This window comes from Agelaius tricolor, unplaced genomic scaffold, assembly GCF_023055355.1.
Source record: "Agelaius tricolor isolate 1412-34295 unplaced genomic scaffold, bAgeTri1.0.p SCAF_112, whole genome shotgun sequence".
NCBI classification, from domain to species: Eukaryota; Metazoa; Chordata; class Aves; order Passeriformes; family Icteridae; genus Agelaius; species Agelaius tricolor.
In genome coordinates this window covers 265,062-292,676 of record NW_027269372.1, presented here as the reverse complement: position 1 = coordinate 292,676, position 27,615 = coordinate 265,062, and the positions used below count along the sequence as shown (strand labels likewise).

General features: G+C 62.3%; 3 protein-coding genes across 3 annotated transcripts in view; all 3 read left to right on the top strand.

The window, feature by feature from the left end:
* The window catches only part of LTBP3 (latent transforming growth factor beta binding protein 3), a 20,186-nt gene extending 13,705 nt beyond the window's left edge, over positions 1-6,481 (top strand). The window contains 9 exon segments of the mRNA XM_071419633.1: positions 33-323; positions 1,130-1,216; positions 1,951-2,079; positions 2,814-2,952; positions 3,910-3,913; positions 3,915-4,095; positions 4,526-4,606; positions 5,197-5,334; positions 5,675-6,481. Coding sequence (XP_071275734.1) covers positions 33-323; positions 1,130-1,216; positions 1,951-2,079; positions 2,814-2,952; positions 3,910-3,913; positions 3,915-4,095; positions 4,526-4,606; positions 5,197-5,334; positions 5,675-5,820 — 1,196 coding nt within the window. The 3' untranslated portion in view covers positions 5,821-6,481.
* Positions 6,482-6,941: 460 nt separating this feature from the next.
* MEN1 (menin 1) lies at positions 6,942-13,280 on the top strand. Its single transcript, XM_071419620.1, is given in 11 exon segments — positions 6,942-7,039; positions 8,250-8,699; positions 9,235-9,443; positions 9,783-9,911; positions 10,140-10,180; positions 10,267-10,354; positions 10,449-10,585; positions 10,936-11,050; positions 11,386-11,550; positions 12,049-12,180; positions 12,182-13,280. Coding segments are annotated over 10 exon segments (1,830 nt in total). The 5' UTR covers positions 6,942-7,039; positions 8,250-8,257; the 3' UTR covers positions 12,554-13,280.
* Positions 13,281-13,861: 581 nt separating this feature from the next.
* LOC139586343 (splicing factor 1-like) lies at positions 13,862-27,587 on the top strand. The gene is given in 17 exon segments (XM_071419641.1): positions 13,862-14,368; positions 15,386-15,511; positions 18,297-18,372; positions 20,329-20,481; positions 20,581-20,670; positions 21,073-21,256; positions 21,340-21,455; positions 21,536-21,643; positions 22,106-22,280; positions 22,890-23,090; positions 23,092-23,137; positions 24,353-24,412; positions 25,586-25,646; positions 25,648-25,736; positions 26,277-26,454; positions 26,456-26,501; positions 26,504-27,587. Coding segments are annotated over 17 exon segments (2,301 nt in total). The 5' UTR covers positions 13,862-13,902; the 3' UTR covers positions 26,630-27,587.
* The last annotated feature ends 28 nt before the right edge of the window (positions 27,588-27,615 follow it).

Sequence of the window (27,615 nt, the reverse complement as noted above, 5' to 3'; positions counted from 1 at the left end):
GGGGTTCCTGGAGGGTTTTGAGGTTTTGGGAGGGTTCCTGAGGTGGTTCCTAAGGGAGGGTTGGGTTTCTGGACATCCCCGGAACTTTGTGGGATTTGGGGGTGGTGGGGAGGGCTCTGAGGGATCCCCACTGACGCCCCCTCCCCATTTCCCAGCGCGGGAGCCCCCAGCCCCACGCAAGGAGTGTTACCTGAGCCTGGAGCTGCCCGCATTCTGCGACGCCGTGCTGGGCACCAACGTGACGCGGGGCGAGTGCTGCTGCTCCGTGGGCGCGGGCTGGGGGGACCTGTGCGAGGTGTACCCCTGCCCCCTGCCCTCCTCGGGTACGCCCGGGGGTCCCCAGCCCCCTGGGACCCCCACGGGCAGCTCAGGTTGGGGGGTTTGGGTTGGGGAAGATCTGGGGAGGGGCTGGAGCGACCCTTCCCCACCACATCCCCATAGGGTTTGTGGGAAAGGGTGGGGGGGACACTGGGTTAGGGTTAGGGGTGGTGGTTTGGGGTCCCGAGGGTGCTCTGGGGGTTCAGGACTGCCTGAGACCCCATTTCCAGCCTGATTTTGGGGGGGTTTGGGGAGATCTGGGGAGGGGCTGGAGCGACCCTTCCCCACCACATCCCCAGCAGAAAAGGGGGGAAACCGGGGGTGGGTCGGGGTCACCAGGGGTGGGTGGGGGTCCCAAGGGTGGTCTGGGGGTTCAGGACCGCCCGAGACCCCATTTCCAGCCTGATTTTGGGGGGGTTTGGGGAGATCTGGAGGGGCTGGAGCGACCCTTCCCCACCCCATCCCCATAGGGTTTGTGGGGCGCTGATGGGAAAAGGGGGGACACCAGGAGTGGGTGGGGGTCCCGAGGGTGCTCTGGGGGTTCAGGACCCCCCCCTTTGTTGGTTTTTTGCCACCCCCAGCCGAGTTCGTGGCGCTCTGTCCTGGGAAAAAGGGGGACACCAGGGGTGACTTGGGGACACCAGGGGTGGTTTGGGGTCACTGGGAGCAGTTTGGGGACACCGGGAGCAGTTTGGGGTCACCAGGGACACTTTGGGGTCACCAGGGGGGGTCCCCGGGGATGCTTTGGGGGTCCCGAGGGTGCTCTGGGGGTTCAGGACCCCCCTCCTTTGATGGTTTTTGCTGTCCCCAGCCGAGTTCGTGGCGCTCTGTCCCGACGGGAGGGGCTTCATCCAGGACGACAACGGCCTCGACTACGGGGGGATCCCTGCACACCGCGGTGAGACCCGGCCCCGTGTCCCCCCCGTGTCCCCCCCCGTGTCCCCTCCCTGTCCCCCCCGTGTCCCCCGGGGGGGTTTCTGTCCCCTGCCGCACCCCCTATCCCGGAGCTCCCCGTTTTTCTAAGGAAAACCCTTTTTTTCCCCCTTTTTCCCCCTTTTTTCCCCCTTTTTCCCCTCCTGTTTTCCCCCATTTTTCTCCTTTTTTTGCCCCCATTTTTCCCCCCATTTTTGCCCCGTATTTCCCATTTTCCCCCCCTTTTTTTCCCCATTTATTCCCCATTTTTCCCCAATTCTTTCCCCATTTTCGCCCTCGTTTCTCCCCGTTTTTCCCCCGTTTTTCCCCCTTTCTTCCCCGATTTTTCCCCCCTTCCCCCCGCTTTTTCCTTCTCTCCCGTTTTTCCCCGTTTCCCCCCCCATTTCCCCTCATTTCCCCTCCATTTTTTCCCCTATTCTTTCCCTGTTCCCTCCCCATTTCTCCCCTTTTCCCCCCCGTATTTTTCCCTGCTTTTTCTCCCCATTTCCCCCCCTTTTTTTTTCCTGTTTTTCTCCCCATTTCTCCCCTGTTTTTTCCCCATTTTTTTCCCAATTTTCCCATTCCCCCCCATTTCTCCCCCGTTTTTTCCCCCATTTCCCCCCATTTCCCCTTATCCCCTTCCCTCCCCTCTCTCCCATGGGGGGCTCTCCCCATTCCCTGGGGGTCTCCCCGGCCCTGAGCCCCCTCCCCACCCCGCAGACATCGACGAGTGCGGCCTCTTTGGGGACGAGATCTGCAAGGGCGGCAAATGCGTGAACACCCAGCCGGGCTACGAGTGCTACTGCAAGGCTGGCTTCGACTACGACAGCGCCCTGCGCCAGTGCCTGGGTCAGGGGAGGGGGCCCGGGGGTCCCCAGGGCATGGCCGGGGGGTCCCGGGGTCGGGAGGTGCCGGGGGCATCGGGGGGAGCCAAGGGGAGAGAGCGGCCAAGGGGCCCTGGAGCAGCCTGGGAGGGTTTGGGGGATTTTGGGGGGTTTGGGGGGGATTCTGGGTGTTTGGGGGGGGATTCTGGGGGGTTTGGGGTCCCTGGGGTGTTTGGGGCTCTTTGGGGTGTCCCGGGGGTCCCGGGGGGATTGGGGGTGGGGGGGGTCATGGGGAGAGAGCAGCCAAGGGGTCCTGGAGCAGCCTGGGGGGGTTGGAGGGTTGGGGGATTCTGGGGTGTTTGAGGGGGTCTCTGGGGTGTTCGGGGGTCCCTGTGTATGTTCGGGGGTCCCTGTGTGTATTTAGGGGGTCCTATGTGTGTTTGAGGGGGTCTCTGTGTATGTTTGGGGGGTCTCTGGTCTCTGTGTGTATTTAGGGTGTCCCTGTGTATGTTCGGGGGTCCCTATTTGTGTTCGGGGGTCCCTGTGTGTGTTTGGGGGGGTCTCTGTGTGTATTTAGGGGGGTCTCTGTGTTTGTTCGGGGGTCCCCGGGGTGTTTGGGATCCCCACAATCCCGAGGGAATCCCTGGGAGTCCCCGCAGCTCCTGCCGCTGTTGGGGGGTCCCGGGGTTTTTTTTGGGGGTATCTGGGGGTCCCCACCTTGCCGGGGAGTCCCCAGAATCCCCCCTGGCCCCTCCCCAGACGTGGACGAGTGTCTGGACGAGTCCAACTGCGTGGACGGAGCGTGCGAGAACACGCGCGGCTCCTTCCGCTGCACCTGCGGGCCCGGGGCCCGCTACCACCCCCGGGCTGCGGCGCTGCCTGCCCGGCCCCGAGCACGGTGAGGGACCCCGGGGATGGGAGAGACCCCCGGGATGGGGAGGGACCCCTGGGAATGGGGAGGGACCCCTGGGAATGGGAGAGAGACCCCCGGGGATGGGAGAGACCCCCGGGATGGGGAGAGACCCCCAAAGAGGGGAGAGACCCCCAAAGAGGGGAGAGACCCCCGGGAATGGGGAGGGACCCCCGGGGATGGGGAGAGACCCCTGGGAATGGGGAGGGACCCCTGGGAATGGGGAGAGAGCCCTGGGAATGGGGAGGGACCCCTGGGATGAGAGAGACCCCTGGGAATGGGGAGGGACCCCTGGGAATGGGGAGAGAGCCCTGGGAATGGGGAGGGACCCCTGGGGATGAGAGAGACCCCTGGGAATGGGGAGAGAGCCCCGGGATGGGAGAGATCCCTGGGGATGGGGAGAGAGCCCTGGGAATGGGGAGAGACCCCTGGGGATGGGGAGGGACCCCTGGGATGGGAGAGACCCCCAAAGAGGGGAGAGACCCCCGGGAATGGGGAGAGAGCCCTGGGAATGGGAGAGACCCCTGGGGATGGGAGAGAGCCCTGGGAATGGGGAGAGAGCCCTGGGGATGGGGAGAGACCCCCGCATGCTGAGACCCCCCCCACAAAGTGAGACCCCCCCCCACCACAAGGTGGGACCCCCGGGGGGGGGCACAGGTCCATGTGGGGGGGGTGGGGGTCGTGCAAATGGAGCCCCCCCCCCAACCATTGCCGGGATTTTTGGGGTGGGGTGGGGGTCGTGCAAATGGAGCCCCCCCCCAGCCATTACTGGGATTTTTGGGGTGGATAAGGGGGAATTTTGGGGTTTCTTTGGGGAAGGATCCGGAGCTCCCTGACCCCCCCAAGCATTACCGGGGTTTATTGGGGGTGGGTGGGGGGAATTTTGGGGTTTCTTTTGGGGGGGTTTCGGACCTCCCTGACCCCTCCCCTGCCCTCCCCCCCCAGAGCGCCCCCCCCCGGCGGAGCGCGCCCCCCCCCCGGAGCGCAGGGACGTTTGCTGGCAGCGCCGGGGGGACGAGGGCGTGTGCGGGGCGCCCCTCGGGGGGGGACCCCTGAGCATGGACGAGTGCTGCTGCCGGGGGGGGGCGGGGTGGGGCCCCCACTGCCGGCCCTGCCCCCCCCGGCCGCCAGGTCAGCAAAGGGGGGGCGAGGGAGGGGCTGGGGGGGAGGGCTTGGGGGGGCTGTAGGGTCCTAAGGGGGGTTTGGGGGGGTCCTAAGGGGGATTTGGGGAGGATTTGGGGGGACTTAGGGGGGGTTTGAGGGGGATTTGGGGGCATTGGAGGCGGATTTGGGGATGTTTGGGGGGACTATAGGGTGGGCTTGGGGGGAATTTGGGGGTGGGCTGGGGGGTCCTAAGTGGGATTTGGGGGGGGCTATAGGGTCCTAGGGGAGATTTGGTGGGGCCTCTATGGGGTCTGGGGTCTCTATGGGGTCTGGGGGGGTCTCTATGTGATCTGGGGTGTCCCTATGGGGTCTGGGGTCCCTGTGGGGTCTGCAGGAGCTGCCGGGGGTCCGGGGGGGGGTTGGGAGGGGCTGATTTTGGGGATTTCCCCCCCCCCAGGCCTGCCGTGCCCCCTCGTGCAGAGCGAGAGCAATTCCTTCTGGGACACCAGCGCCCTCAGCCTGGGGGGGCCCCGCAGAGGTGGGACCCCAAAACTGACCCCAACGTCAACCTCAACCCCCAAAACTGACCCCGACCCCAACCCCCAAAACTGACCCCGACCCCAGACCCCCAAAACTGACCCCAACCTCAACCCCAGACCCCCAAAACTGACCCCAGCCTCAACCCCAGACCCCCAAAACTGACCCCAACCCCAACCCCCAAAACTGACCCCGACCTCAACCTCAGACCCCCAAAACTGACCCCAATCCCGGACCCCCAAAACTGACCCCAACCTCAGCCCCAGACCCTCAAAACTGACCCCAACCCCAACCACAACCCCCAAAACTGACCCCAATGTCAACCCCGGACCCCCAAAACTGACCCCAACCTCAATCCCCCCAAACCCGCCCCCACCCCCAAATCCCCCTCCCCAAACTCCCTGGAACCCCCCCCCCCAACCCCTTCCCCAGACCCTCTGGGACCCCCCGAAATTCACAACTGAGCCCCCAAACCTGGACCTTGAGCCCCTCCAACCTTGCCCCGCCCCCAGTTTAGGACCCCAGACCCCTCTGAGTTGGGGTCCCCGTGCCCCCAGACCCCTCTGAGCTGGGGTGCCCGTGCCCCCCCAGGTGAGGACAGCTCTGAGGAAGACTCTGCTGAGTGTCCCTGTCCCGGGGGGGTCCCCGGCCGCTGCCTCCGCTCCCCCCGCGGGGGCTGCGAGTGCCCCCCCGGCTTCCAACCGGACCCCACCCGCACCCGCTGCCTCGGTGAGGACCCCCCCAAACCCCTCTGGGACCCCCAAATCCCCCCCCCTCCAGGACCGAGGGTTTTGGAGCAGTGGGAGGTGGGGATGGGGTCAGGACCCCCTAAATTTTGGGGAGCCCTGGTGGGGTCTGGGGATCCAGAGCTTTTGGGGGGGGGGATTTTGGGGGTCCCAGGGGATTTTGGGGGTCTCGGGGGATATTTTTGCCCCCTATTTCCCCCCCCATATATGGAGATCCTCAGGATGGGGATGGGGGGAATTTTGGGGGTTCCTTTAGGGAATATTGGGGGTTATTTTGGGGGCTCCCTGACCTGTTTGTGTGTGTATGTCCCCCCCTTCCCCAGATATCGACGAGTGTCGGGACCCCCGGGGGGGTCCCCGCTGCCCCCGTGAGCGCTGCATCAACACCAGCGGCTCCTTCCGCTGCGCCTGCAAGGCCGGGACCAGCCGGGCCCGCCCGGGGGGGCTCTGCCTGCCCCAGCGCCGCTGAACCCCTGGAACCCCCCGGGATCCAATGGGATCCAATGGGATCACCTGGGGGCGCTCTGCCTGCCCCAGCGCTGCTGAACCCCCCCGGGACCCCCCGGGATCCAATGGGATCCAATGGGATCACCCGGGGGCCTCTGCCTGCCTGGGACCACCTGGAACCGTCTGGGACCCCTGGGATCCCCCCAGGATCTTCTGGAATCCCCGGGACTGGCCCCAGCCCCACTGAAACCCCCCTGGGATCCTCTGGGACCTCCTGGGATTCACCAGAACCCACTGGGAACCCCCGGGTCCACCCTGGGACCACCCAGGCCCAGCCCCAGCCCCACTGAAACCCCCCCGAGACCCCCGGGATTCACCAGGACCCTCCGGGACTCCCTGGGACCTTCCGGGATCCTCCAGAATCCCCCAGGACCACCCAGGAACCCTTCAGGACCATCCAGAATTCCCCAGAACCCTCCAGGACCCTCCAGGTCCATTCGGGATCGCCTGGGACCCTCCAGAATTCCCCAGAACCCTCCAGGACCCTCCGGGATCCCCCAGGACCACCCGGGACCCACCGGGACCGGCCCCAGCGTCGCTGAAACCCCCCCGGGAACCCCCCCGGACTGTCCGGGACCCCTTGGGACCCCCCCAGACCCCAATAAAGGACGTGGGGGAACAGCTCCGGTGGCGCTGCCTGGATGGAGGGGGCTGGAGGGGATTTTGGGCTGGGATTTTGGAGATTTGGGAACTTGGGAGGATTCGGGGGAGAATTGTGGCAGTTTGGAGTGCGGGGGAGAGGATTTGGGGGGGATGTGGGGGGATTCGGGGGGAAATCAAGGGGATTTGGAGGTGAAATCAGGAGGATTTGGGGTGAAATCGAAGTGAATTTGGAGGTGAAAGCTTGAGGGAATTTGGGGTGAAATCGGGGGGCATTTTAGGGTGGAATCAGAGGGATTTTAGGGCGAAATCGGGGCGATTTTGGAGGTGAAATCGGGAGGATTTGCGAGTGAAATTGAGGTCATTTGGGTGAATTTGGAGTGAATTTGGAGTGAAATCGGCGGGATTTCGATGAGATTGAGGCGATTCGGAAACAAGCCGTGACCACGCCCCCACCACACCCACAAAGACCACGCCCCCAAAGCCACACCCTCCGCGCTCAGCCAATCGCGGGCGGTGGCGCGCGCAGGCCCCGCCCACTCCCGTCGTGCCCCGCGCTGCCCGCGCCGGCGGCGGCCCCGGTGAGGGGAGGGGGGGGGCGGTGCCGGGACCGGGTCCGGAGGGGTCGGGACCGGGTTTGAGGGGGGGTCTGGGGGTCCTGGGGGGGCTCCGGCACGGGGGGGATTCGTGGGGAGGGTCCCGGGTGGTCCCTGAGCGTTTCCGCGGTTTTGGGGGTGCCGGGAAGGGGCGGGTCCGTCCCGGGGGTTTCCTCCAATCCCCCTCGGAGCCCCCCGGGCTTGAGCCCCTCTGTGCCCCCCATAACCCCCCCAGGACCCCCAGCCCCTCATTTCCACCCCCTCAGTCCCTCCCGTGGGCTCCCGCCCCGACAGACGCTGCTGTTCCCCCCCCCTCGCTCTATCCCGGCTCTGGGACCCCCCCCCAAACCCCAATTTTTCCCCTATAAACCCCCCCCTATAACCCCCTCCCCGTTTCCCCTGAGACCCCACCACCATTTCCCCACCGTGGGGCTGAAACTGCTGCTCCTGCTCCCCTCTGTGGGCAGCTCCCCCGGCCCCTGACACCCCCAGAACCCTTCCTGAGACCCCCAGAACCCTTCCTGAGACCCCCAGAACTGCTCCTGAGACCCCCAGAACCCTTCCTGAGACCCCCAGAACCCTTCCTGAGACCCCCCAGAACTGCTCCTGAGACCCCCAGAACTCCTCCTGAGACCCCCATTTCCCCCTGATTCCCCACAGGCCCCAGCACGGGGCTGAAACCTCTGCTCCTGCTCCCCTCTGTGCCTGCTGTGGGCAGCTCCTTCAGCCCCTGAGACCCCCAAAACTCCTCCCAAGACTCCCAGAACTCCCCCTAACCCCGCATTCCCTTCTGATCCCTGGTTCCCCAGCACAGGACTGAAACCGCTGCTCCTGTTCCTCTTCTGTGGGCAGCTCCCCCAGCCCCTGAGACCCCCAGAACTCCCCACAAGACCCCCTAAAACTCCTCCTGAGACCCCCAGAACCCTTCCTGAGACCCCCAGAACTCCTCCTGAGCCCCTGGCTCCCCACAGGCCGCAGCATGGGGCTGAAGCCCTGGCAGAAGGCTCTGTTCCCCCTCTGTGGGCAGCTCCCCCAGCCCCTGGGACCCCCAGAACTGCCCCTAACCCCCATTCCCTGACCCCTGGCTCCCCACAGGCCGCAGCATGGGGCTGAAGCCCTGGCAGAAGGCTCTGTTCCCCCTGGGACCCCCAGAACTGCCCCTAACCCCCATTCCCTGACCCCTGGCTCCCCACAGGCCGCAGCATGGGGCTGAAGCCCTGGCAGAAGGCTCTGTTCCCCCTGCGCTCCGTGGCCGCCGTGGTTCGGCTCTTCGAGGCCGAGCTGCGGCAGCCCGAGCCCGACCTGGTGCTGCTCTCCTTGGTGCTGGGCTTCGTGGAACATTTCCTGGCCGTCAACCGAGTGCTGCCCACCAACGTGCCCGGGCTCACCTTCGAGTCGCGCCCGGGGCCGGACCCCCAGACCCGGCTGTACTTCCCGGTGGCCGAGCTGTCCATCGTGGCCGCGCTCTACGCCCGCTTCACGGCGCAGATCCGGGGAGCCGTGGACCTGTCCCTGTACCCCCGGCCCGACGGCTGCTCCTCGCGGGAGCTGGTGAGGAAAGTGTCAGATGTCATCTGGAACAGCCTTAGCCGCTCCTACTTCAAAGACAGGGCTCACATCCAGTCCCTCTTCAGCTTCATCACGGGTGAGGAGGGGTCCTGAGAGGGTTGGTGGGGTCCCAAGGGGGTGAGGAGGGGTCCCAAGTGGGTGTGGAGGGGTCCTGAGGGGATAAGAGGGGTCTCACAGGGGGTTGGTGGGGCTGGGGTCTCACCTGGAGCAACCTCAGTGCTCCTCCTTCAAGGGCAGGGCTCACATCCAGTCCCTCTTCAGCTTCATCACAGGTGAGGAAGGGTCCTGAGGGGGTGAGGAGGGGTCTTGAGGGGGTTAGGAGGGGTCTTGAGAGGGTGAGGAAAGGTCCTGAGGGGGTTAGGAAGGGTCCTGAGGGGATAAGAGGGGTCTCATAGGGAGTTGGTGGGGCTGGGGTCTCACCCGGAGCAGCCTCAGTGCTCAGTGGATGTTGTGTCCTTATTCTGGGACGTCCCTTGTTTCTTTGTCCCCCCTCCCTTGGGGACAGCTCAGGTGTGGATGGGGGGTTTGGGAGGGGTCTCTGTGTGTCCCTGTGGGGGTTTTGGGGGGTGTTTGGGGGTCTCTGAGCCCCCTGTCCCCCCTGTCCCCCCCAGGTACCAAGCTGGACAGCTCAGGCGTGGCCTTTGCCGTGGTTGGCGCCTGCCAGGTGCTGGGGCTCCCTGATGTTCACCTGGCCCTGAGCGAGGACCACGCCTGGGTGGCCTTTGGGGCCGGGGGGTCCCAAACGGCCGAGGTCACCTGGCACGGCAAGGGCAACGAGGACAGGAGGGGACAGCCCGTGCAGGCCGGGGTGGCCGAGAGGGTACGGGGGACACGGGGAGGTGGGGGGCTCAAAGGGGCAGTGGGGACATTGGGGATGGTGGGGACGTTGGGAAGGGTTGTGGGGACAGTGGGGACATTGGGAGGGGTCAAAGTGACAGGGGGAACATTGGGGTGGGCGGGGGGCACAGGTGGATGTGTCCCTGTATCCCCAGAGCTGGCTGTACCTGGGCAGGGGGCACAGGTGGATGTGTCCCTGTGTCCCCATGTCCCCTGTGTCCCTGTGTCCCCAGAGCTGGCTGTACCTGGGCAGGGGGCACAGGTGGATGTGTCCCTGTGTCCCCTGTGTGTCCCCATGTCCCCTGTGTCCCTGTGTCCCCAGAGCTGGCTGTACCTGAAGGGCTCCTACCTGCGCTGCACGCGGCACATGGAGGTGGCGTTCATGGTGTGCGCCATCAACCCCTCCATTGACGGCCACACCGACAGCCTGGAGCTGCTGCAGCTGCAGCAGGTGAGGGACAGGTGTGGGACAGGGGAGGGACAGGTGAGGGACAGGTGTGGGACAGGTGTGGGACAGGTGTGGGACAGGTGTGGGACAGGGGAGGGACAGGGAGGGACAGGTGTAGCCCAGGTGAGGGGCAGCTGTGGGGCCCAGGTGTGGTGGCCCAGGTATAGCCCAGGTGTGACCCAGCTGTGCCCCAGCTGTGCCCCCCCCCATCTCTCCCTCCTCTGCCCCCAGCGCCTGCTGTGGCTGCTCTATGACATGGGACACCTGGACAGGTGAGAGGGACCCCCCACCCCAGCACGGGGCTGCCCCCCAAGCTGCCCTGGGACCCCCCCCAAACCCACCCCCACCTGCCCCACAGGTACCCCATGGCCCTGGGCAACCTGGCTGACCTGGAGGAGCTGGAGCCCACCCCCGGCAGACCCGACCCCCTCACCCTGTACCACCAGGTGAGCACGGGGGGGTGTTTGGGGTGTGCCCAGCTGTGCCCAGGTGTGCCCAGCTGTGCCCAGGTGTGCGCTGACCCCTCCCTGCCCCCCCCAGGGCATCCATTCTGCCCGCACCTATTACAACAACGAGCACATCTACCCCTACCTGTACCTGGCCGGCTTCCACTGCCGCAACAAGAACGTCAAGGAGGCCCTGCAGGCCTGGGCTGACACGGCCACCGTCATCCAGGAGTGAGTGGGGGGCCAGGGGGGCGACCCTGGGGCTCCTGGGGGGTCCAGGAGTGAGTGGGGAGCAATGGGGAGAAACCTTGGGGCTCCTGGGGGGTCCTAGGGGGTACCTGGGGTTACCTGTGGGACCCTGGGCTGGGCTGGGCTGGGGGAGCTCCCTCCCTTCCTCCTGTGGGGCTGGGGGGGTCCTTGGGGGTGCCCACCCCCCCCCCCCCCCCCGTTTTTATGGGGTGCTCCCTCCCCCAGGGTTGGGTTCTTGGGGTCTCCCCTTGTTCTTTGTGGGTTCTGTGTCCTCTTTAGGGGTCCCCACATCTGTGGGGCAGCCCCCCAAGCCCCCCCCCGTGCCCCCCCAGCTACAATTACTGCCGTGAGGATGAGGAGATCTACAAGGAATTCTTTGACGTGGCCAACGACGTCATCCCCAACCTGCTCAAGGAGGCGGCGGCCGAGCCCCCCCCGGGGGCTGAGGTGGGACCTGGAGCTGGGCACCCCCAAATCTGGGGGCTCCTGGGTGGGGGGAGCCCAAATTTGGGGGCTCCTGGAGATGGGACCCTCAAATCTGGGGGCTCCTGGAGATGGGCACCCCCAAATTTGGAGGTTCCTGCAACTGGGGACCCCCAAATTTGGGGGCTTCTGGGTGGGTTTGTGTGTGGGAGGGGCTCTGTGGGTCCTACCCTGGGGGGAGATTTTGGCTCTAAATTTGGGGCTCCCCACTGGCAACCCCCCCCCATCTCCCCGTACCCCCTTTTATGGGCTTCCCCTCCACTTTTGGGGATCCCTTCTGACTCGGGGGGGGTTCTCAGGGGGCCCCCGGGGGTCTCCCAGCCCTGCAGGACCCCGAGTGCTTCGCTCACCTGCTGCGATTCTACGACGGCATCTGCAGGTGGGAGGAGGGGAGCCCCACGCCGGTGCTGCACGTGGGCTGGGCCACCTTCCTCGTGCAGTCCCTGGGCCGCTTCGACGGCCAGGTGAGCTTTTGGGGGGTCCCCAGTGCTCTTTTTGGGGTATCCCTGGGGCTTTGGGGGATTCCTGAGTGGGTTCTGGAGTCCCCATGTCCTCTTTAGGGGGTCCTGAGTAGGTTCTGGGTTCCCCCATCTCTTTTTTGGGGCATCCATGGGGGTTTGGGGGGGTTCTTGAGTTGGGTCTGGGGTCTCCAATGTTCTTTTTGGGGCATCTCTTGGGGCTTGGGGGATTCCTGAGTGGGGTCTGGGGTCCCCCTTTGGAGGGTCCTGAGCAGCTTCTGGGGTCCCCATCTCTTCTTTGGGGCATCCCTGGGGCTTTGGGGGATTCCTGAGTGGGTTCTGGAGTCCCCATGTCCTCTTTGCGGGGTCCTGAGTAGGTTCTGGGTTCCCCCATTTCTTTTCTGGGACATCTCCAGAGATTTGGGGCGGGGGGTCCTGAATGTGCTCTGGGACCCCAAAAATCTCTTGTGGGGGGTCTCTAAATCCCCTCCGTGTCCCCCCCAGGTGCGCCAACAGGTGACCCTCCTCTCCGAGGACCCCACCCCTCCCGAGGCAGATCTGGGGGGTCCCGAAGACCCCCGCGATTGCCGCCGCCGGGGTCCCCGCCGCGAATCCAAACCCGAGGAGCCCCCGACCCCCAAAAAAACCCTCGGAGCGCCGCCCCCCTCCCCGCGCCCCCCGGGCCGAGGAGACCCCGCCGCCCCCCTCCCCCTGTCCCTGCCCCTCCCCCCCCCTGCCCCCCCCCACCGCCCCTCCCCCGGCCCCCCCCGCGACCCCCGCGACCCCCGGGCCGGGCCCGGCCGCGCCCCCCGCGCCCCCGGGGCCGGTGCTGCGGTTCAGGTCCCAGAAGATGAGGGGGATGAAGGAGCTGCTGAGGGCGGCCAAGGTGAACTCGAGCGCCATCAAACTGCAGCTCACGGCCCAGAGCCAGGTGCAGCCGCGGCGGCCCCGAGCCCCGCCCGGAGCCTACCCCCTGCCCTTCCTCAAGAGACCCCGGAAAGGCTCCTAGGGAGCCCAAAAAACCCCGAAAAGGCTCCTAGGGAGACACAAAAGCCCTCAAAAATGGTCCTAGGGAGCCCCAAAAACCTCAGGGAGGTGCAGCCGCGCCGGCCCTGAGCTCCACCTGGAGCCTACGCCCTGTCCTTCCTCAAGAGACCCCAAAAAGGCTCCTAGGGAGCCCAAAAAACCACAAACAGACCCAAAAATGGTCCTAGGGAGCCCCAAAAACCCCAGGGAGGTGCAGTGCCCCCCCTGCCCTTCCTCAAGAGACCCCAAAAAGGCTCCTAGGGAGCCTTAAAAACCCCAAAATTCCAGTCTGGGCCTGCTCCAACCCTTTCTCAACAGGTTCCAGAAAAAAAGTCTCTCCCCAAAATGGGGGTGGAGGAATTTGGTGTTCAATTTGTGGAGAAATTTGAGGTGGAATGGAGGAATTTGAGGCGGAATTTATGGAGAAATTTGTGGAGGAGGGGCTGGGGTGTCCAATGGGCTGGGGATGGAATATTTGAAGGGGTTTGGATTTGGGGATGCAGGGGCTTTAAAGGTGGATTTGGGGAGCAGGGGAGGAGTTCAAGCTGAGCATTTTTTGGTGGGGGGCACAGCTCAGTTTTGGGGTGCACAACACGAGGCCTTTGGGGGGTCCCGGATCTGGGGAAACCGGGGGGGATTCCAAGAGCCCGGGTGAGGGGGAGGCCATGGAAGAATTGATAATAACATCAAATAAAAGTGCCGCTGTTTCACCGAGCGCCTCCGTCTCCGTTTTTTGGGGGCGCGGGGGGAGCCGACCCTCATGAGGGGGCGGCTCCCATGATGCTCCGCGCGCGGGCGAGCTCCCGCCATGCTTCGCGAGAGGTTTTGGCGGGCCACTCTCCCGCCCGCCCTCCACCCCTGTTTCCACCAATCATCGCGCAGTTTCGCTGAGCGACAGAGGAACCAGCCAATCAACTGCGCCCGGCCAAAGTCTGCTGCTCACGTCACTCATGCTCGGCACGGGGTTTCCCGCCGTCCCCGTCCGGGGGTGCGGGGCGGGGCGTGGCGCTGCCAATGGTGGCAGAGTCTCCGCGGTGGGTCCCGCCCTCCGCCACGCCATCCAATCACTGCTCGCCGTTCTGGCCCCCCCTCCCGCACGCTCCGTATGAGTGACAGCCCCACCGACCAATCCCCGACACCAGCGCCTCAGCGTCCACCTCCGCCCCCCCGTCCGCCTGCTGGCCAATTCCCGCAGGCTTCGCCTTGACAGACAACTCCTTCAACCAATCGCGGTCTGCACTCTCGTTGATCGACGCGTGGCGCGGCCAATCACGGCGGCGCGCGCGGCGCGGCGGCGTGGAAGGTTCGCGAAGGCCGCGCGGGGGCCGTTCTATGGCGACCGGGGCGAGCGCGGCCCAGCCCGGCCCCGCTCCCGGCCCCGCCGCCCCCCGCGCCCCCATGGCCGCCGCCGCTTTCCCTTTCGCGGCTCTGCCGCCTCCTCCGCCTCCTCCTCCGCCGCCTCCGCCACCTCCGCAGCCGCAGCCACCGGCGCAGCCGCCGCCGCCTCCGCCTTCGCAGGCCCCAGGCGGCCCCGCGGCCCCGCAGCCTCCGGGCGGCCCCGCGGCCCCTCAGCCGCCGCCCGCCGCTCCCTACGGGCAATTCCGCTTCCCGTCGCCGCCGCCCGGCCATGACCCGCCCGCGGCCCCCGCGGGGGCTCCGCCGGCCGCCCCCGCCGCTCCCCCGCAGCCCGCGGGGGCTCCGCAGCAGCCGCGGCCCGAGGAGGGCGCGGGGGGCGCGGGCACCGGGCCGGGAGATGCGGGCGGACGGGCGGGAGCCGCGCACAAGCCCCGGAGGGCAGGTACGGCCCGGGGCAGGGGAATACCGGGAGGTGGGGGTGGTTTTGGGACCCCCGGGAGGGGTCTTGGGGAGCGTCTGGGGGGCGTCCCCGGCCTATAACCCCCAACTCTGGGGGTCCCCGGGACTTTAACCCTCCCGACTTGTGTGTCCCCGGGTTGTAATCCCCGGATTCGGGGGTGCCCCGGCTCTGATCCCCCCCAGTTTGGGGGTCCCCGGGTTATAACCTCTCGGTTTAGGGGTTCTGGGCTCTGATACCCCCGATTTGGGGCTTTCCGGGCTCTGAGACCCCTGATCTGGGGGTTTCCGGGAGTTGTGAGCCCCCAATTTGGGGGTCCCTGGGCTCTGATCCTCCCAATTTGAGGGTGCCTGGGATCTGATCTCCCCATTTTGGGGGTCCCCGGGAACTGATCCCCCCCATTTTGGAGGTTTCTGGAGTTTTAACCCCCCAATTTGGGGGTCCCTGGGATCTGATCCCCTCGATTCGGGGGTCCCTGGGATCTGATCCCCCCATTTTGGGGTTCCCCGGGCTCTGATCCCCCCATTTTAGGGTTTCCGGGGGTTGGAGCCCCCGACTTCAGGTGTCCCGGGCTCTGATCCCCCCATTTTGGGGGTTCTGGGCTCTGATCCTCCCAATTCGGGGGTCCCTGTGCTCTGATCCCCCAATCTGAGGGTCCCTGAGATCTGATCCCAGTCGGTTTGGGGGTCCCCACGCTCTGATCCCCCCATTTCGAGGATCCTCAGGCTCTGATCCCCACCATTTGGAGCTTTCTGTGGGTTGTAACCCCCCCAATTTGGGGTTCCCCGGGCTCTGATCCCCCCCAGTTTGGGGGTCCCTCCACCCCACCTTGCCGGGACACGTGTCAGGCCAAGGTTGAACCCTCAGAACGGGACCCCCTAAAAACCCCATAAAAAGTCCTTTTATCCCCCAAAACACCCGCCCCCCCCCAGAACGCACCCCCTGTGCCCGAGGGAGGCTCAGCCCGGCGGGTTTGCCCGAATCGCGGCCTTTTCCCCCCAGACTTCCCGCGGAAGCGGAAGCGCAGCCGCTGGAACCAGGACTCGCTGGAGCAGAAGACGGTGATCCCGGGGATGCCCACGGTGATCCCGCCCGGGCTGACGCGCGAGCAGGAGCGCGCCTACATCGGTAACGCTTTGGGGCCGGGAACCGCGGCTTTGGGGTCACCGGCCTGGGGGCGGCCTCTGAGCTCAGGTTCAGGGGCAGAACTCAAAATGTGGGCTCAGAGCTCGGGGTTTAGGGTGAGAGCTTTGGGTTTAGGGGCAGAGTTTGGGGTTTGGGGTCAGAACTCAAAATGTGGGCTCAGAGCTCAGAGGGGTTTAGGGTGAGAGCTTTGGGTTTAGGGGCAGAGTTTGAGGTTTGGGGTCAGAACTCAAAATGTGGGCTCTGAGCTCGGGTTTAGGGGCAGAGCTCTGGGTTTAGGGGCAGAACTCAAAATGTGGGCTCTGAGCTCGGGTTTAGGGGCAGAGTTTGGGGTTTGGGGTCAGAACTCAAAATGCGGGCTCAGAGCTCGGGGTTTAGGGTGAGAGCTTTGGGTTTAGGGGCAGAGTTTGGGGTTTGGGGTCAGAACTCAAAATGTGGGCTCAGAGCTCGGGGTTTAGGGTGAGAGCTTTGGGTTTAGGGGCAGAGTTTGGGGTTTAGGGTCAGAACTCAAAATGTGGGCTCAGAGCTCGGGGTTTAGGGTGAGAGCTTTGGGTTTAGGGGCAGAGTTTGAGGTTTGGGGTCAGAACTCAAAATGTGGGCTCAGAGCTCGGGGTTTAGGGTGAGAGCTTTGGGTTTAGGGGCAGAGTTTGGGGTTTAGGGTCAGAACTCAAAATGTGGGCTCAGAGCTCGGGGTTTAGGGTGAGAGCTTTGGGTTTAGGGGCAGAGTTTGAGGTTTGGGGTCAGAACTCAAAATGCGGGCTCAGAGCTCGGGGTTTAGGGTGAGAGCTTTGGGTTTAGGGGCAGAGTTTGGGGTTTGGGGTCAAAACTCGAGGTTTAGGGTCAGAATTTTGGGTGTGGGCTCAGAACTCAGGGTTTAGGGTTAGAGCTCGGAGTGTGAGCTCAGAGCTTTGGGTTTAGGGTCAGAGTTTGGGGTTTAGGGTCAGAACTCAAAATGTGGGCTCAGAGCTCGGGGTTTAGGGTGAGAGCTTTGGGTTTAGGGGCAGAGTTTGGGGTTTGGGGTCAGAACTCAAAATGTGGGCTCAGAGTTTTGGGTTTAGGGTCAGAACTCAGGATGTGGGCTCATAACTGACAGTGTGGGGTCAGAACTCAGGGTTTAGGGTCGGAGATCAGTGTTTGGGCTCAGAGCTTTGGGTTTAGGGTCAGAGCTCTGGATTTAGGATCAGAACTTGGGGTTTGGAGTCAGAACTTCAAATGTGAGGTCAGAGTTTAGAGTCAGTTTGGAGTTCAGGCTCAGAACTCAGGATTTAGGGTCAGAGAGTTTGGTCTCAGAGCTCTGGGTTTAGGGTCAGAGCTTTGGGTTTAGTGTCAGAGATTTTGATTTAGATTCTGAGATTTTGGGTTTAGGGTCAAAGTTTGGGGTTTGGGCTCAGAGCTCACGGTTTAGGGTCAGAACTTGGGGTTTGGGCTCAGAGCTCGGAGTTTAGGGTCAGAGTTTGGGGTTTAGGGTCAGAGTTTGGGGTTTAGGGTCAGAATTTGGGATTTGGGCTCAGATTTCTTTGCCCAACCCCCGAGGCTGAGGTGTGAGTAAGAGCACGCCCACATTGGTAAAGATTTGGGGGGAAAAAATCGGATTTTAGGGTCAGAACCTAGAGGTTTTTGGGTTCAGATCCCCCTGGAACTGGGGTTAGAACCCCCTGAGATTCTGGGGCTAAACCAGAAACAGCCTCCAAGTTCTGGATTAAATCTGGGGAATTTGGGGTCAGAACCCCTCAGGATTTGGGGTCAGAACCCCCCTGGGATTCAGGATCAAAACCCCCCTAGGACATGGGGGAAATGAATTACCCCAAAACTTGCAATTTTGGGCAATAACGTGTCATTAATGCAACAATCTCTTGGTTAACCACGTTCATTTTTTGGCAATAATGCATTTTGAGCTGTTTTTGTGTGTTTCAAGGTAACAATTTTCCTCTGATAACCTTTATCTTTAGTGAAATCAGGTGTTTTAGGCAATAATGACCGTGTTTAATTACATCTCCTGTTCTAGGTAATAACAGTTGCTTTTTTTAGTAGTAGTCATGTGTTTTGGGTTAATAATGTGGTTATTTTAGGCAATGTGTATTTTTTTAGGAATAATCTCTCGTTTTAGGTAAAATTGTGGTTGTTTTAGATAAAACTGTGGTTGTTTTAGGTAATAACTTTTACCTTCTGTAGTAATAATCTCACGTTTTAGGTAACAGTGTGGTATTTTAGGAAATAATGTCTTTTTTTTGACTGATAATCTTCTATTTTAGGTAATAATCTCTGGTTTTATGATAACAATCTCTAGATTTTCCATAAGAATGCAGGAGGTTTGGTAATAATGTGCTTTTTTTGGGTAATCCTGTGAATTTTTTGATAACAATGTGATTATTTTTCTTTTGTGATAACCTGCTTTTTTTGGTAATAACACATTTTTTGGGATAACAATGTGGTTTTTGGGGTAATAACCTGCTGTTATCGTTAAGAAGGTGTATTTTTCTGCTAATAATGTCAATTTTAGGTAACAACACCTGCTTTTTCTCACCCTAACCATTTGGTTTTAGGGCATTAATGCCTGGTTTTGGTGCCATGGAGCCGGTGTAGGTAGAAAAAAAAGCAATTAAAAAAAAATTAAATTAAAACCCAGCCAAGAGCTGGCTTGGGACAGGATAATTTTGGGGGAGGAATGTTTTTTATTTTTATTTTTTTTATTTTTTTTTTCTGGGGGGGTAAAATGTGGGTGTTTTGTAACTGTGTCTCTCTCACCTCTCCGGGACCGGGTTCCTTCCAGTGCAACTGCAGATCGAAGACCTGACCCGCAAACTGCGCACGGGAGACCTGGGCATCCCCCCTAACCCCGAGGACAGGTCGGGACCTCCCCCCCCTGCCCCCCCAGACCTGGGCACCCCCCCGGGGCCCCCCCGGACCTGGGCACCCCCCCGGGGGCCCCCCCGGACCTGGGCACCCCCCCCCCGGGCCCCCCCCGTGAGCCGCAAGCAGCGCACGGGAGACCCTCGGCTGTGCCCCCTCCCCTGAGCCAGGACAGGTCGGGACCCCCCCTCCCCTCCCCATTTCCCTCCTGGATTTGGGGGTGCTGACCCCCCCCCACACACACACCCCCTGCGCTGATCCAGGGCCCCCCCCAGTCTGGGGTGTTCCCCCTGAGTTTGGGGGTGCTGCTCTGGAACCCCCCCAGTTCAGTTTGGGGTCTTGTTCCCCCTGAGCCCGGCCTGGGGCTCGTTAGGTGTGGATTAATGACCTGCAGTGCTGGCTTAATGAGCTCTGGGGGCTTAACGAGGCCCCAGCCCCACTGCACCCCCTTTTCCCTCTCCTTTCCCCCCCTTTTCACCCCAGTTTTTCTCTGGGGGGTGGGGGCAGAGCTGCCGTTGCCCCTGCAAAGAGCCAAATTCCCCCCTCCACTCCCTCTCTTCACCTTTTCCTCCTGTTTTGGCCCCGTTTTTCTGTGGCAGGGCAGGACGGGGGTCCCTCACCCCTCAGGGACCCCTGCTCTGGGGGGGTCCCCAGCTCTGTGGGGGTCCCCAACCCCGGGGGGGGGGTCCCTGTGTCCTCAGGGATCCCTCACCTTTGGGGGTCCCTCACCTTTGGGGGTCCCTCACCTTTGGGGGTCCCTCACCCCGTGGTGGCCGGGGGGGCTCTCCTGAGTCCCAGGACCGGGGGGAGGGGGACACCCTCTGCCCCACCCCCCCAGGTTTTGGGGGGGGTGGGGGTCTCACCCCCCCCCCCAGCACACACAGCCCCAGGTTTTGGGGGTCTCCCAGGTTTGGGGGGGCGCAGGCCCCCCGCGCTAACCCAGCCTTGCTCCTGCAGCGCCCCGGGCCGAGGCCGCTCCCCCGCTGCGGCGTCGTTAGCGCTGGTTGGGGGGGGAATTAATTAATGAATTAACGATTAATCACGAGCGGGGGACAGTGACGTCGCAGTTCCACCGAGGACCCGGCTGCTGCCAACCCCGAAAAGTCGCTTTTTCCCCCCAAACCGGGGGCAGGTTCGACTGTCGCCCGCGCCGGCTGTTTTTGGAGGATCCGCCTTAATCTCTTCCCTTCTTGCAGCCGCTGCCAAAATTCGCTATTTTGGGGAGGGAGGGGAGCCAAGATTTAACCAAACCCGAGCGATTCTGACTCTTTTTTTTTTATTTTTTATTTTTTTTTCCTTCCTCGCTGATAATTCTGATTTTTAATCATAATCTGATTTTCTCACCCCGACACGGCTCAGCTCAAGCGACCTTGACTCTTCCCTCCGGGGCTGCCAAAGCCGCGCGGCCCCCCCAGACAGGGACCTTTTCCTCCTAGAAACTGGGAAATTGGGCAAAAAAACAAAAAAAAAAAACAACAAAAACGGGGAGAACTGGGCACAACCTGGGAGAAAAGGAGCAGGAACGGGGCAAAGCCAGGGAAAAACAACAAAACCGGACACAAAAGGGCCAAACCCTGACCCAGCAAAGGCCAAAGCGCAGAGAAACGGGCAGAGAGGGGCCGCTGGTTTGGGGAGTGGGAGGGCTGTGCTCTGCTGGCCTTAATTGGGCGCTAATTAATGCTCCCCCCCCCAATTATCCCCTCCTGGGGGTGGGTGGGGGCAGTGGCACAGGGTGGCCATGGGGGGGGGGGGGGGGGTTTGTGCTGGTTTGGGGAGGGGGGGTCCTGACCCCTCCCCACCCCTCCACACCCCCCTCCCCATCGCCAACAGCGAGGGGAGGGAAGAGCCCCCACACCCGGGGGTTGGGAGGGATGGGGAGGGGGTTCTGGGGGTGCAGCCCCTCCCTGAGGGGTCTGGGGGCCCCCCAGTGACCCCCCCACCCCCCGGAGCAGGTCCCCCTCCCCGGAGCCCATCTACAACAGCGAGGGGAAGCGCCTGAACACGCGGGAGTTCCGCACGCGCAAGAAGCTGGAGGAGGAGAGGCACAACCTCATCACCGAGATGGTGGCCCTGAACCCCGACTTCAAGCCCCCAGCTGACTACAAGTGAGGAGGGGCCTCCCCCCCCACCCCGATTTGGGGCTGGTTCTGCCCACTTTGGGGGTTCCCCCAAGGGTTGGAGCCCTGATTTTTGTCCTTCCCCAGGCCACCGGCGACGCGGGTGAGCGACAAGGTGATGATCCCGCAGGATGAGTACCCCGAGATCAACTTCGTGGGGCTCCTCATCGGGCCCAGGTGGGCACCCCGAGATCCTGGGGGGGTGTGGGAGGGCTCTGGGGCTGGGGGCTTCACCCCAGGAATGTGGGAAGTTCCTGCAAACACTGAGGTGCTGCTGGGTCCCCGTCCCAACACCTTCAGAGTCCTGGCATGGGTGACCTCCTTCACTCCCCCCTAATTAACACTGGGTTAGTTAATGTTTAATGACAGACCCACGTCCATAACGAGCCTGAGCTCCTGATGAGCCAGTTCCCCACTCCCCCCAGTGTGGCTGCCCTGCTGGACCTGTGGGGTCCCCCCCAAAATTCCCAAGCAGAGCACAGAGAGGGAACTCAACCCAGAGCAAGGGTGAAGCAGGACGGGTGGGCTCTGAGAGTGTCCCCCCTGTGTGACCTGCGTGTCCTGGCGGCCCATTCTCAGGGGGAACACTCTGAAGAACATCGAGAAGGAGTGCAATGCCAAGATCATGATCAGGGGCAAGGGCTCGGTCAAGGAGGGCAAGGTCGGCCGCAAGGACGGGCAGATGCTGCCGGGCGAGGACGAGCCCCTGCACGCCCTCGTCACCGCCAACACCATGGAGAACGTCAAGAAAGCCGTGGAGCAGGTTTGGGGGTGTCCCCGAGGGGCTTTGGGGGTGGTTTGGAGGTGCAGCCCCCCTGTCTGACACCCTCTGTGCCCCCTCCCCAGATCAGGAACATCCTGAAGCAGGGCATCGAGACCCCCGAGGACCAGAACGACCTGCGCAAGATGCAGCTGCGGGAGCTGGCGCGGCTCAACGGGACCCTGCGGGAGGATGACAATCGGTCAGAGGGGTCCCACCGCCCCTAATTCCTTTTAAATTAACCCCTCAGAGTCCCTGAATAAACCCTCATTCCCTCCCCAGCATCCTGAGGCCGTGGCAGAGCACCGAGACTCGCAGCATCACCAACACCACGGTGTGCACCAAGTGCGGCGGGGCCGGGCACATCGCCTCCGACTGCAAGTTTGCCAGGTGACCCCCAAAATGAACCCCCAGATCCTTGTGGGAGTCCCTAAATGTCCCCCAAAACCCCACCAGATCCCCCTGAGATCCTCCTAAACTCCTTGAGATCTGCTTGAGATTCCCCCTGAACTCTCTGCAAATGCTCCTTAAATCTCTGAGAGCTCAATTATTCCCAAGCTTTGAGATTGCCTAAATCATCCTCGAGATCTTCCCAAATCCTCCCCAGATCCCTCAAAATCCCCTCTAAACTTCCCTGGGATTCCACCAAGTCCTCAGAACCCCTTTGGGATCCATCTCCCTGAGATCTCCCCAAAACCCCACCAAATACCCTTAAATCCTCTCCAGCCCCTCTGAAATCCCCCAGAGCTTTTCCTTGGCCGTGCATGGGGAACACCCCTGAGCCCAGAGTTGGGCTGGGGGGGATTTGGGGGTGCAGCACCCCCAAGCTCACCATCCCACCATGCCTGCCAGGCCTGGGGACCCCCAGTCTGCACAGGACAAGGCTCGGATGGACAAGGAGTACCTGTCCCTGATGGCCGAGCTGGGCGAGGCCCCGGTGTCCGTGAGCTCCAACGCCGCCCACAACAACAGCCCCTTGTCCAGCAGCCACCGTGCAGCCAGCCAGGCTGGGGGGCAGCCCCCCCCGGTGAGTGACCCCCAAAACCCCCCCTGTGAGCCCCTAGAACCCCCTGACCCCACCCCTGAACTGCTGCCCCAAAAGCAGCCCCATGTCAGGTGTGGGATCAGTGAATGACCCCCAAAAACCCCTCTGGAAACCCCCAGAATCCTCACACCTATCCCTGAACCCCCCCAAAAGCATCCCCTGGTCAGGTGTGGGATCAGTGAGTGACCCCCAAACCCCCCCCGTGAGCCCCCAGAGCCCCCACACCCACCCCTGAACTGCTGCCCCAAAAGCAGCCCCTGGTCAGGTGTGGGATCAGTGAGTGACCCCCAAAAAATCCCTCTGGGAACCCCCAGAATCCTCACACCTATCCCTGAACCCCCCCAAAACCAGCCCCTGGTCAGGTGTGGGAACAGTGAGTGACCCCCTATAACCCCCTGAAAACCCCCCTATAACTGCCCCCCAAAACCCTTATAACCCCCCCAAAACGCCCCTGACCACCCCCAAAACCCCTAAAACCCCCCTCTAACTGCCCCCCAAACCCCTATAACTGCCCCCAATACCCTTACAACCCCCCCAAAACCCCTCTATAACTGCCCCCCAAACCCCCCTGACCCCCATTTTTCCCCCCAGAGCCGCCCCCCCTGGATGAGCTCAGCGCCCTCCGAGAACCGTCCCTACCATGGGCTGCACGGGGGGGGCCCGGGGGGGCCCGGGGGTCCCCACAGCTTCCCCCACCCCATGGCTGGCATGGGGGGGGGGCACGGGGGGCACCCCCTGCAGCACACCCCGAATGGGCCCCCCCCGTGGATGCAGCCCCACCACCCCCCCATGGGGGGGGGGGCCGCACCCCCCCGGCCACCCCGGCCCCCACCACATGGGTACGGACGATCCTGGCTGGGGAGGGGGAAAAATGGGGGGTTTGGGAGTTTATTTGGGGTGAAAAACGGGGGTTTTTTTGGGTGGAAAAAGGGGGGTTTGGGGGTTTTTTTGGGGTGAAAAAAGGAAATTTTTGGGGTGAATAAAGGGGTTTTGGGGGGGGAAAAAGGGGATTTTGGGGTTTTTGGGGGAGGTGAAAAATGGGGTTTTTAGGGTGAAAAAAGGGATTTTTTTGGATAAAAAAGGGATTTTTTGGGGGGCTGAAAAAAAGGGGTTTTGGGGGGTGAAAAAAATTTTGGGGTGAAAAAAAGGATTTTTTGGGGTGAATAAAGGGGTTTTGGGGGTGAAAAAAGGGTATTTTTGGGGGTGAAAAAAAGGGGGTTTTGGGTTTTTTTGGGGGGGGTGAAAAATAGGGTTTTTGGGGTGAAAAAGGATTTTTTTGGATAAAAAAGGATTTTTTGGGTGAAAAAAGGGGGTTTTTGGGGTGAAAAAAGGGGTTTTTTTTTTGGGGGTGGAAAAAGGGGGTTTTGGGGTGGAAAAGGGGTTTTGGGGTGGAAAAAGGGGGGGTTTTGGGGGGGGAAAAGGGATTTTTGGGGGTTTTTTTGGGGGTGGAAAAAGGGGGGGTTTTGGAGTTAAAAGGATTTTTGGGGGGTTTTTTTTGGGGACTGAAAAATGGGATTTTTTAGGGTGAAAAAAGGGGGGTTTGGGGATTTTTTTGGGGGTTGAAAAAAGGGATTTTTGGGGTGGAAAAAGGGGGCTTTGGGGGTTTTTTGGGGGGTGAAAAAAAGGAAATTTTGGGGGTGAATAAAGGGTTTTTTGGGGGTGAAAAAGGAGTTTTGGGGTGAATAAAGGGTTTTTTGGGTTTTTTTTGGGGGCTGAAAAATGGGGTTAATTTTGGGGGTGAAAAGGGGGGATTTGGCCACCTTTGTTCATTTTTAAAGCTTTTGGGGTGGTGGGGGGAGGATTTTGGGGTGAGAAGTGGGAATTTGTGTTATGGGGGGGGATTTGGGGATTGGGAGGATTTTGGGGTTAAACCAGGGAGTTTAACCCTTCTTTTCCCAAGCATGATTTTGGATGTGAGCCTGGGGGAGGGAAGGGGGTTTGGGGAGCTGATTTTTGGGGGGTGTAGGTGTTTTTTGGGGGGTTGTGGGTGTTTTTTTGGGGGGTGGGAGGGGGTCCCCCCCATCCCTAAGGCCACGGTCTCTCATTCCCTCAAGATCAGTACCTGGGAAATGCGCCGGTGGGCTCTGGGGTCTATCGCCTGCACCAGGGAAAAGGTGAGACCCTCACCCCAAAAAAAACCACCCCAAAACCCCTCCCCACATCTCCCTGAGCCCCCCAGTTTCCCTTGACACCCCCCCATAAAGTACTGCTGTCACTGGGGGCTTGGGACCCCCAAATCCTTCTGACCCCCCCCTCAGTTTCCCCCTCCCCAATACAGTCCCAGTACCCCTGGCTGTCCTGACACCCCCAATTTCCCCTGAACCCCCCAATTTCCCCCTCCTCAATATGATCCCAATACCCCTGGCTGTCCTTACACCCCCCTGACACCTCAATTTCCCCCTCCCCAACACAATCCCAATACTCCTGGCTGTCCTGGCACCCCAATTTCCCCCTCCCCAATATGGTATCTCTGTCACTGCCTGTCCTGACACCCCAATTTTCCCCTGAACCCCCCCAGTTTCCCCCTCCCCATTATGATACCTCTGTCACTTGTCTCTCCTGACACTCCCTGACCCCCTCAATTTCCCCCTCCCCAATACCCCTGTCTCTCCTGACCCCCCAATTTCCCCCTCCCCAGTACAATCCCAGTCCCCCTGTCTCTCCTGACCCCCTCAATTTCCCCCTCCCCAATACCCCAGGCTCTCCTGACCCCCCAATTTCCCCTTCCCCATCACAATCCCAGTCCCCCTGTCTCTCCTGACCCCCCAGTTTCCCCCTCCCCAGTACAATCCCAGTCCCCCTGTCTCTCCTGACCCCCCAATTTCCCCCTCCCCAATACAATCCCAGTGCCCCTGTCTCTCCTGACCCCCCAATTTCCCCTTCCCCATCACAATCCCAGTGCCCCCTGTCTCTCCTGACCCCCCAATTTCCCCCTCCCCAGTACAATCCCAGTGCCCCTGTCTCTCCTGACACCCCCTGACCCCCCAGTTTCCCCCTCCCCAGTACAATCCCAGTCCCCCTGTCTCTCCTGACCCCCCAATTTCCCCTTCCCCATCACAATCCCAGTGCCCCTGTCTCTCCTGACCCCCCCAATTTCCCCCTCCCCATCACAATCCCAGTGCCCCTGTCTCTCCTGACCCCCCAGTTTCCCCCTCCCCAGTACAATCCCAGTGCCCCTGTCTCTCCTGACACCCCCTGACCCCCCAATTTCCCCCTCCCCATCACAATCCCAGTGCCCCTGTCTCTCCGGGCACCCCCTGACCCCCCCATTTCGTGCCCCCCCCCAGGTATGATGCCACCACCGCTGGGTATGCTGCCCCCGCCGCCCCCCCCGCCCGGTGGGCAGCCGCCCCCCCCCCTCCGGGCCCCTCCCTCCCTGGCAGCAGCAGCCGCCGCCGCCCCCCAGCAGCAGCAGCACCCCCTTGCCCTGGCAGCAAAGTGAGTCTGGGGGGGCCCCGGTGGGGCGGGGGGGGGGGCGATTTTGGGGTTATTTCCTGGCTTTGGGTCAGTTCCCGTTATCCTGAGGGACGGGGGCGGTGGGGTTGTGTCCCCCAGAAATGAGTTTTTCCTTTAATTAACACCCCACTAATTAACCCAAATCCCAAATGAGCCCTCTGGGGCTGGGCTGTGGTGGTGGTGGGAGGGGGGCTTGTTCCTTTTGGGGGTTCCCTGTCCCCCAGTTACCCCTCTACCCTTAATTAACCCCCACCTTTAATTACCCCAGGCTACTCAGGCTCCCTTAGCATGACTTACCCCCTCCTCCAATTAACCCCCAGCGCTAATTAACCAATGAGCCCCCCTGGGGTGGGGGTGTCTTGTTCCTTTTGGGGGTTCCCTGTCCCCCAATTACCCCTCTACATTAATTAACCCCCACCTTTAATTACCCCGGGCTACTCGGGCTCCCTTAGCATGACTTACCCCCCTCCTTTAATTAACCCCCAGCGCTAATTAACCCTTTCTTTCCCCCCCATCAAACAGATACGACGACCACCACGAGCGCTGGCAGCGCCTCCCTCCCTCCCTGGCAGCAGCAGGCGGGGGGGGGTGCGGCGGGGGGGGGGGCGGCTTCTTCGGGGGCCCCCCCGCTCCCCGGCAGCCCCTCCATGGTGCCTTTGCCCCCCGGGGTTCAGCCCCCGCTGCCCCCCGGGGCCCCCCCGCCCCCCCCCGCCCCCTCCTGGCTCCGGGGGCCTGATGTACGCGCCCCCCCCCCCCCCCCGCCGCCCCCCCCCATGGACCCTTCTAATTTCGTCACCATGATGGGCATGGGGGTGCCCGCCCTGCCCCCCTTCGGCATGCCCCCCGCGCCCCCCCCGCCGCCCCCCCAGAACTGAGCCTCGGACACTGCCGCTGCGGGGACCCCCCCCCAAAAAACACCACAGCATCGGGGGATCTCCCCCTCAAAAAACACCACAGCATCGGGGGATCCCCCCCTCAAAAAACACCATGGGGATCCCCCCGTCAAGGACTGATCCATTGTGGGGACCCCCCCCCAAAAACGCCATCAGGGGATCCCCCCCTCAAAAAACACCATGGGGATCCCCCCCAGGACTGATCCATTGTGGGGACCCCCCCCTCAAAAAACACCATGAGGATCCCCCCCAGGACTGATTCATTGTGGGGATCCCCCCCCAGGACTGATCCATTGTGGGGACCCCCCCTCCAAAATACAGAACATCAGGGGTTCCCCCCCCCCTTCGAGGACTGATCCATCATAAGGAGCTCCCCCTCCCCAAAAGTCGATCAGGAGCCCCCCCAAAACACCACAGGGAGCCCCCCCAGGACTGATGGATTGTGGGGACCCCCCCTCCCCAGAAGACCCGGGAGCCCCCCCCCCCGCCCCCCATGGGCTGTTCCATAGCAGGGAGCCCCCTCCCCTCCACCCTTCATGAACTGAGGAATTTTGGGGTGCCCCCCCTCCCCGTCCCACATCCATGGGACCCCCCCAAACCCCCCCGGGACCACCTTGTGAACTGGTTTACCCTTCCCCCCCCCAAAAAAACACCCCAAAATCAGGGGCGGCCCTGAATCGAGGAGGGGTCGGGGGGCAGGGATGGAATTGGGGGGGGGTCTGCAAAGGTGGGGGGGGCACTGCAGCGACACAAACCTGAGCCCCCTCCCCCCCAAAAACAAATCTCGGGGTCCCCCTCTTGTGTTTCTTCCTCTTCGTTCTGGGCCCTCCCACCCCCCCCCCCCCAAAAAAATTCCCCTTGTAGAGCCCCCCCCAGCCCCTCCCCCGCGCTTTTTTTGTGTATGAATAAAGGAGCGGGACCCCCGTTGGGCCCCCCCTCATTTCGTGTCCCGTTTTCCCCCCTCCCCT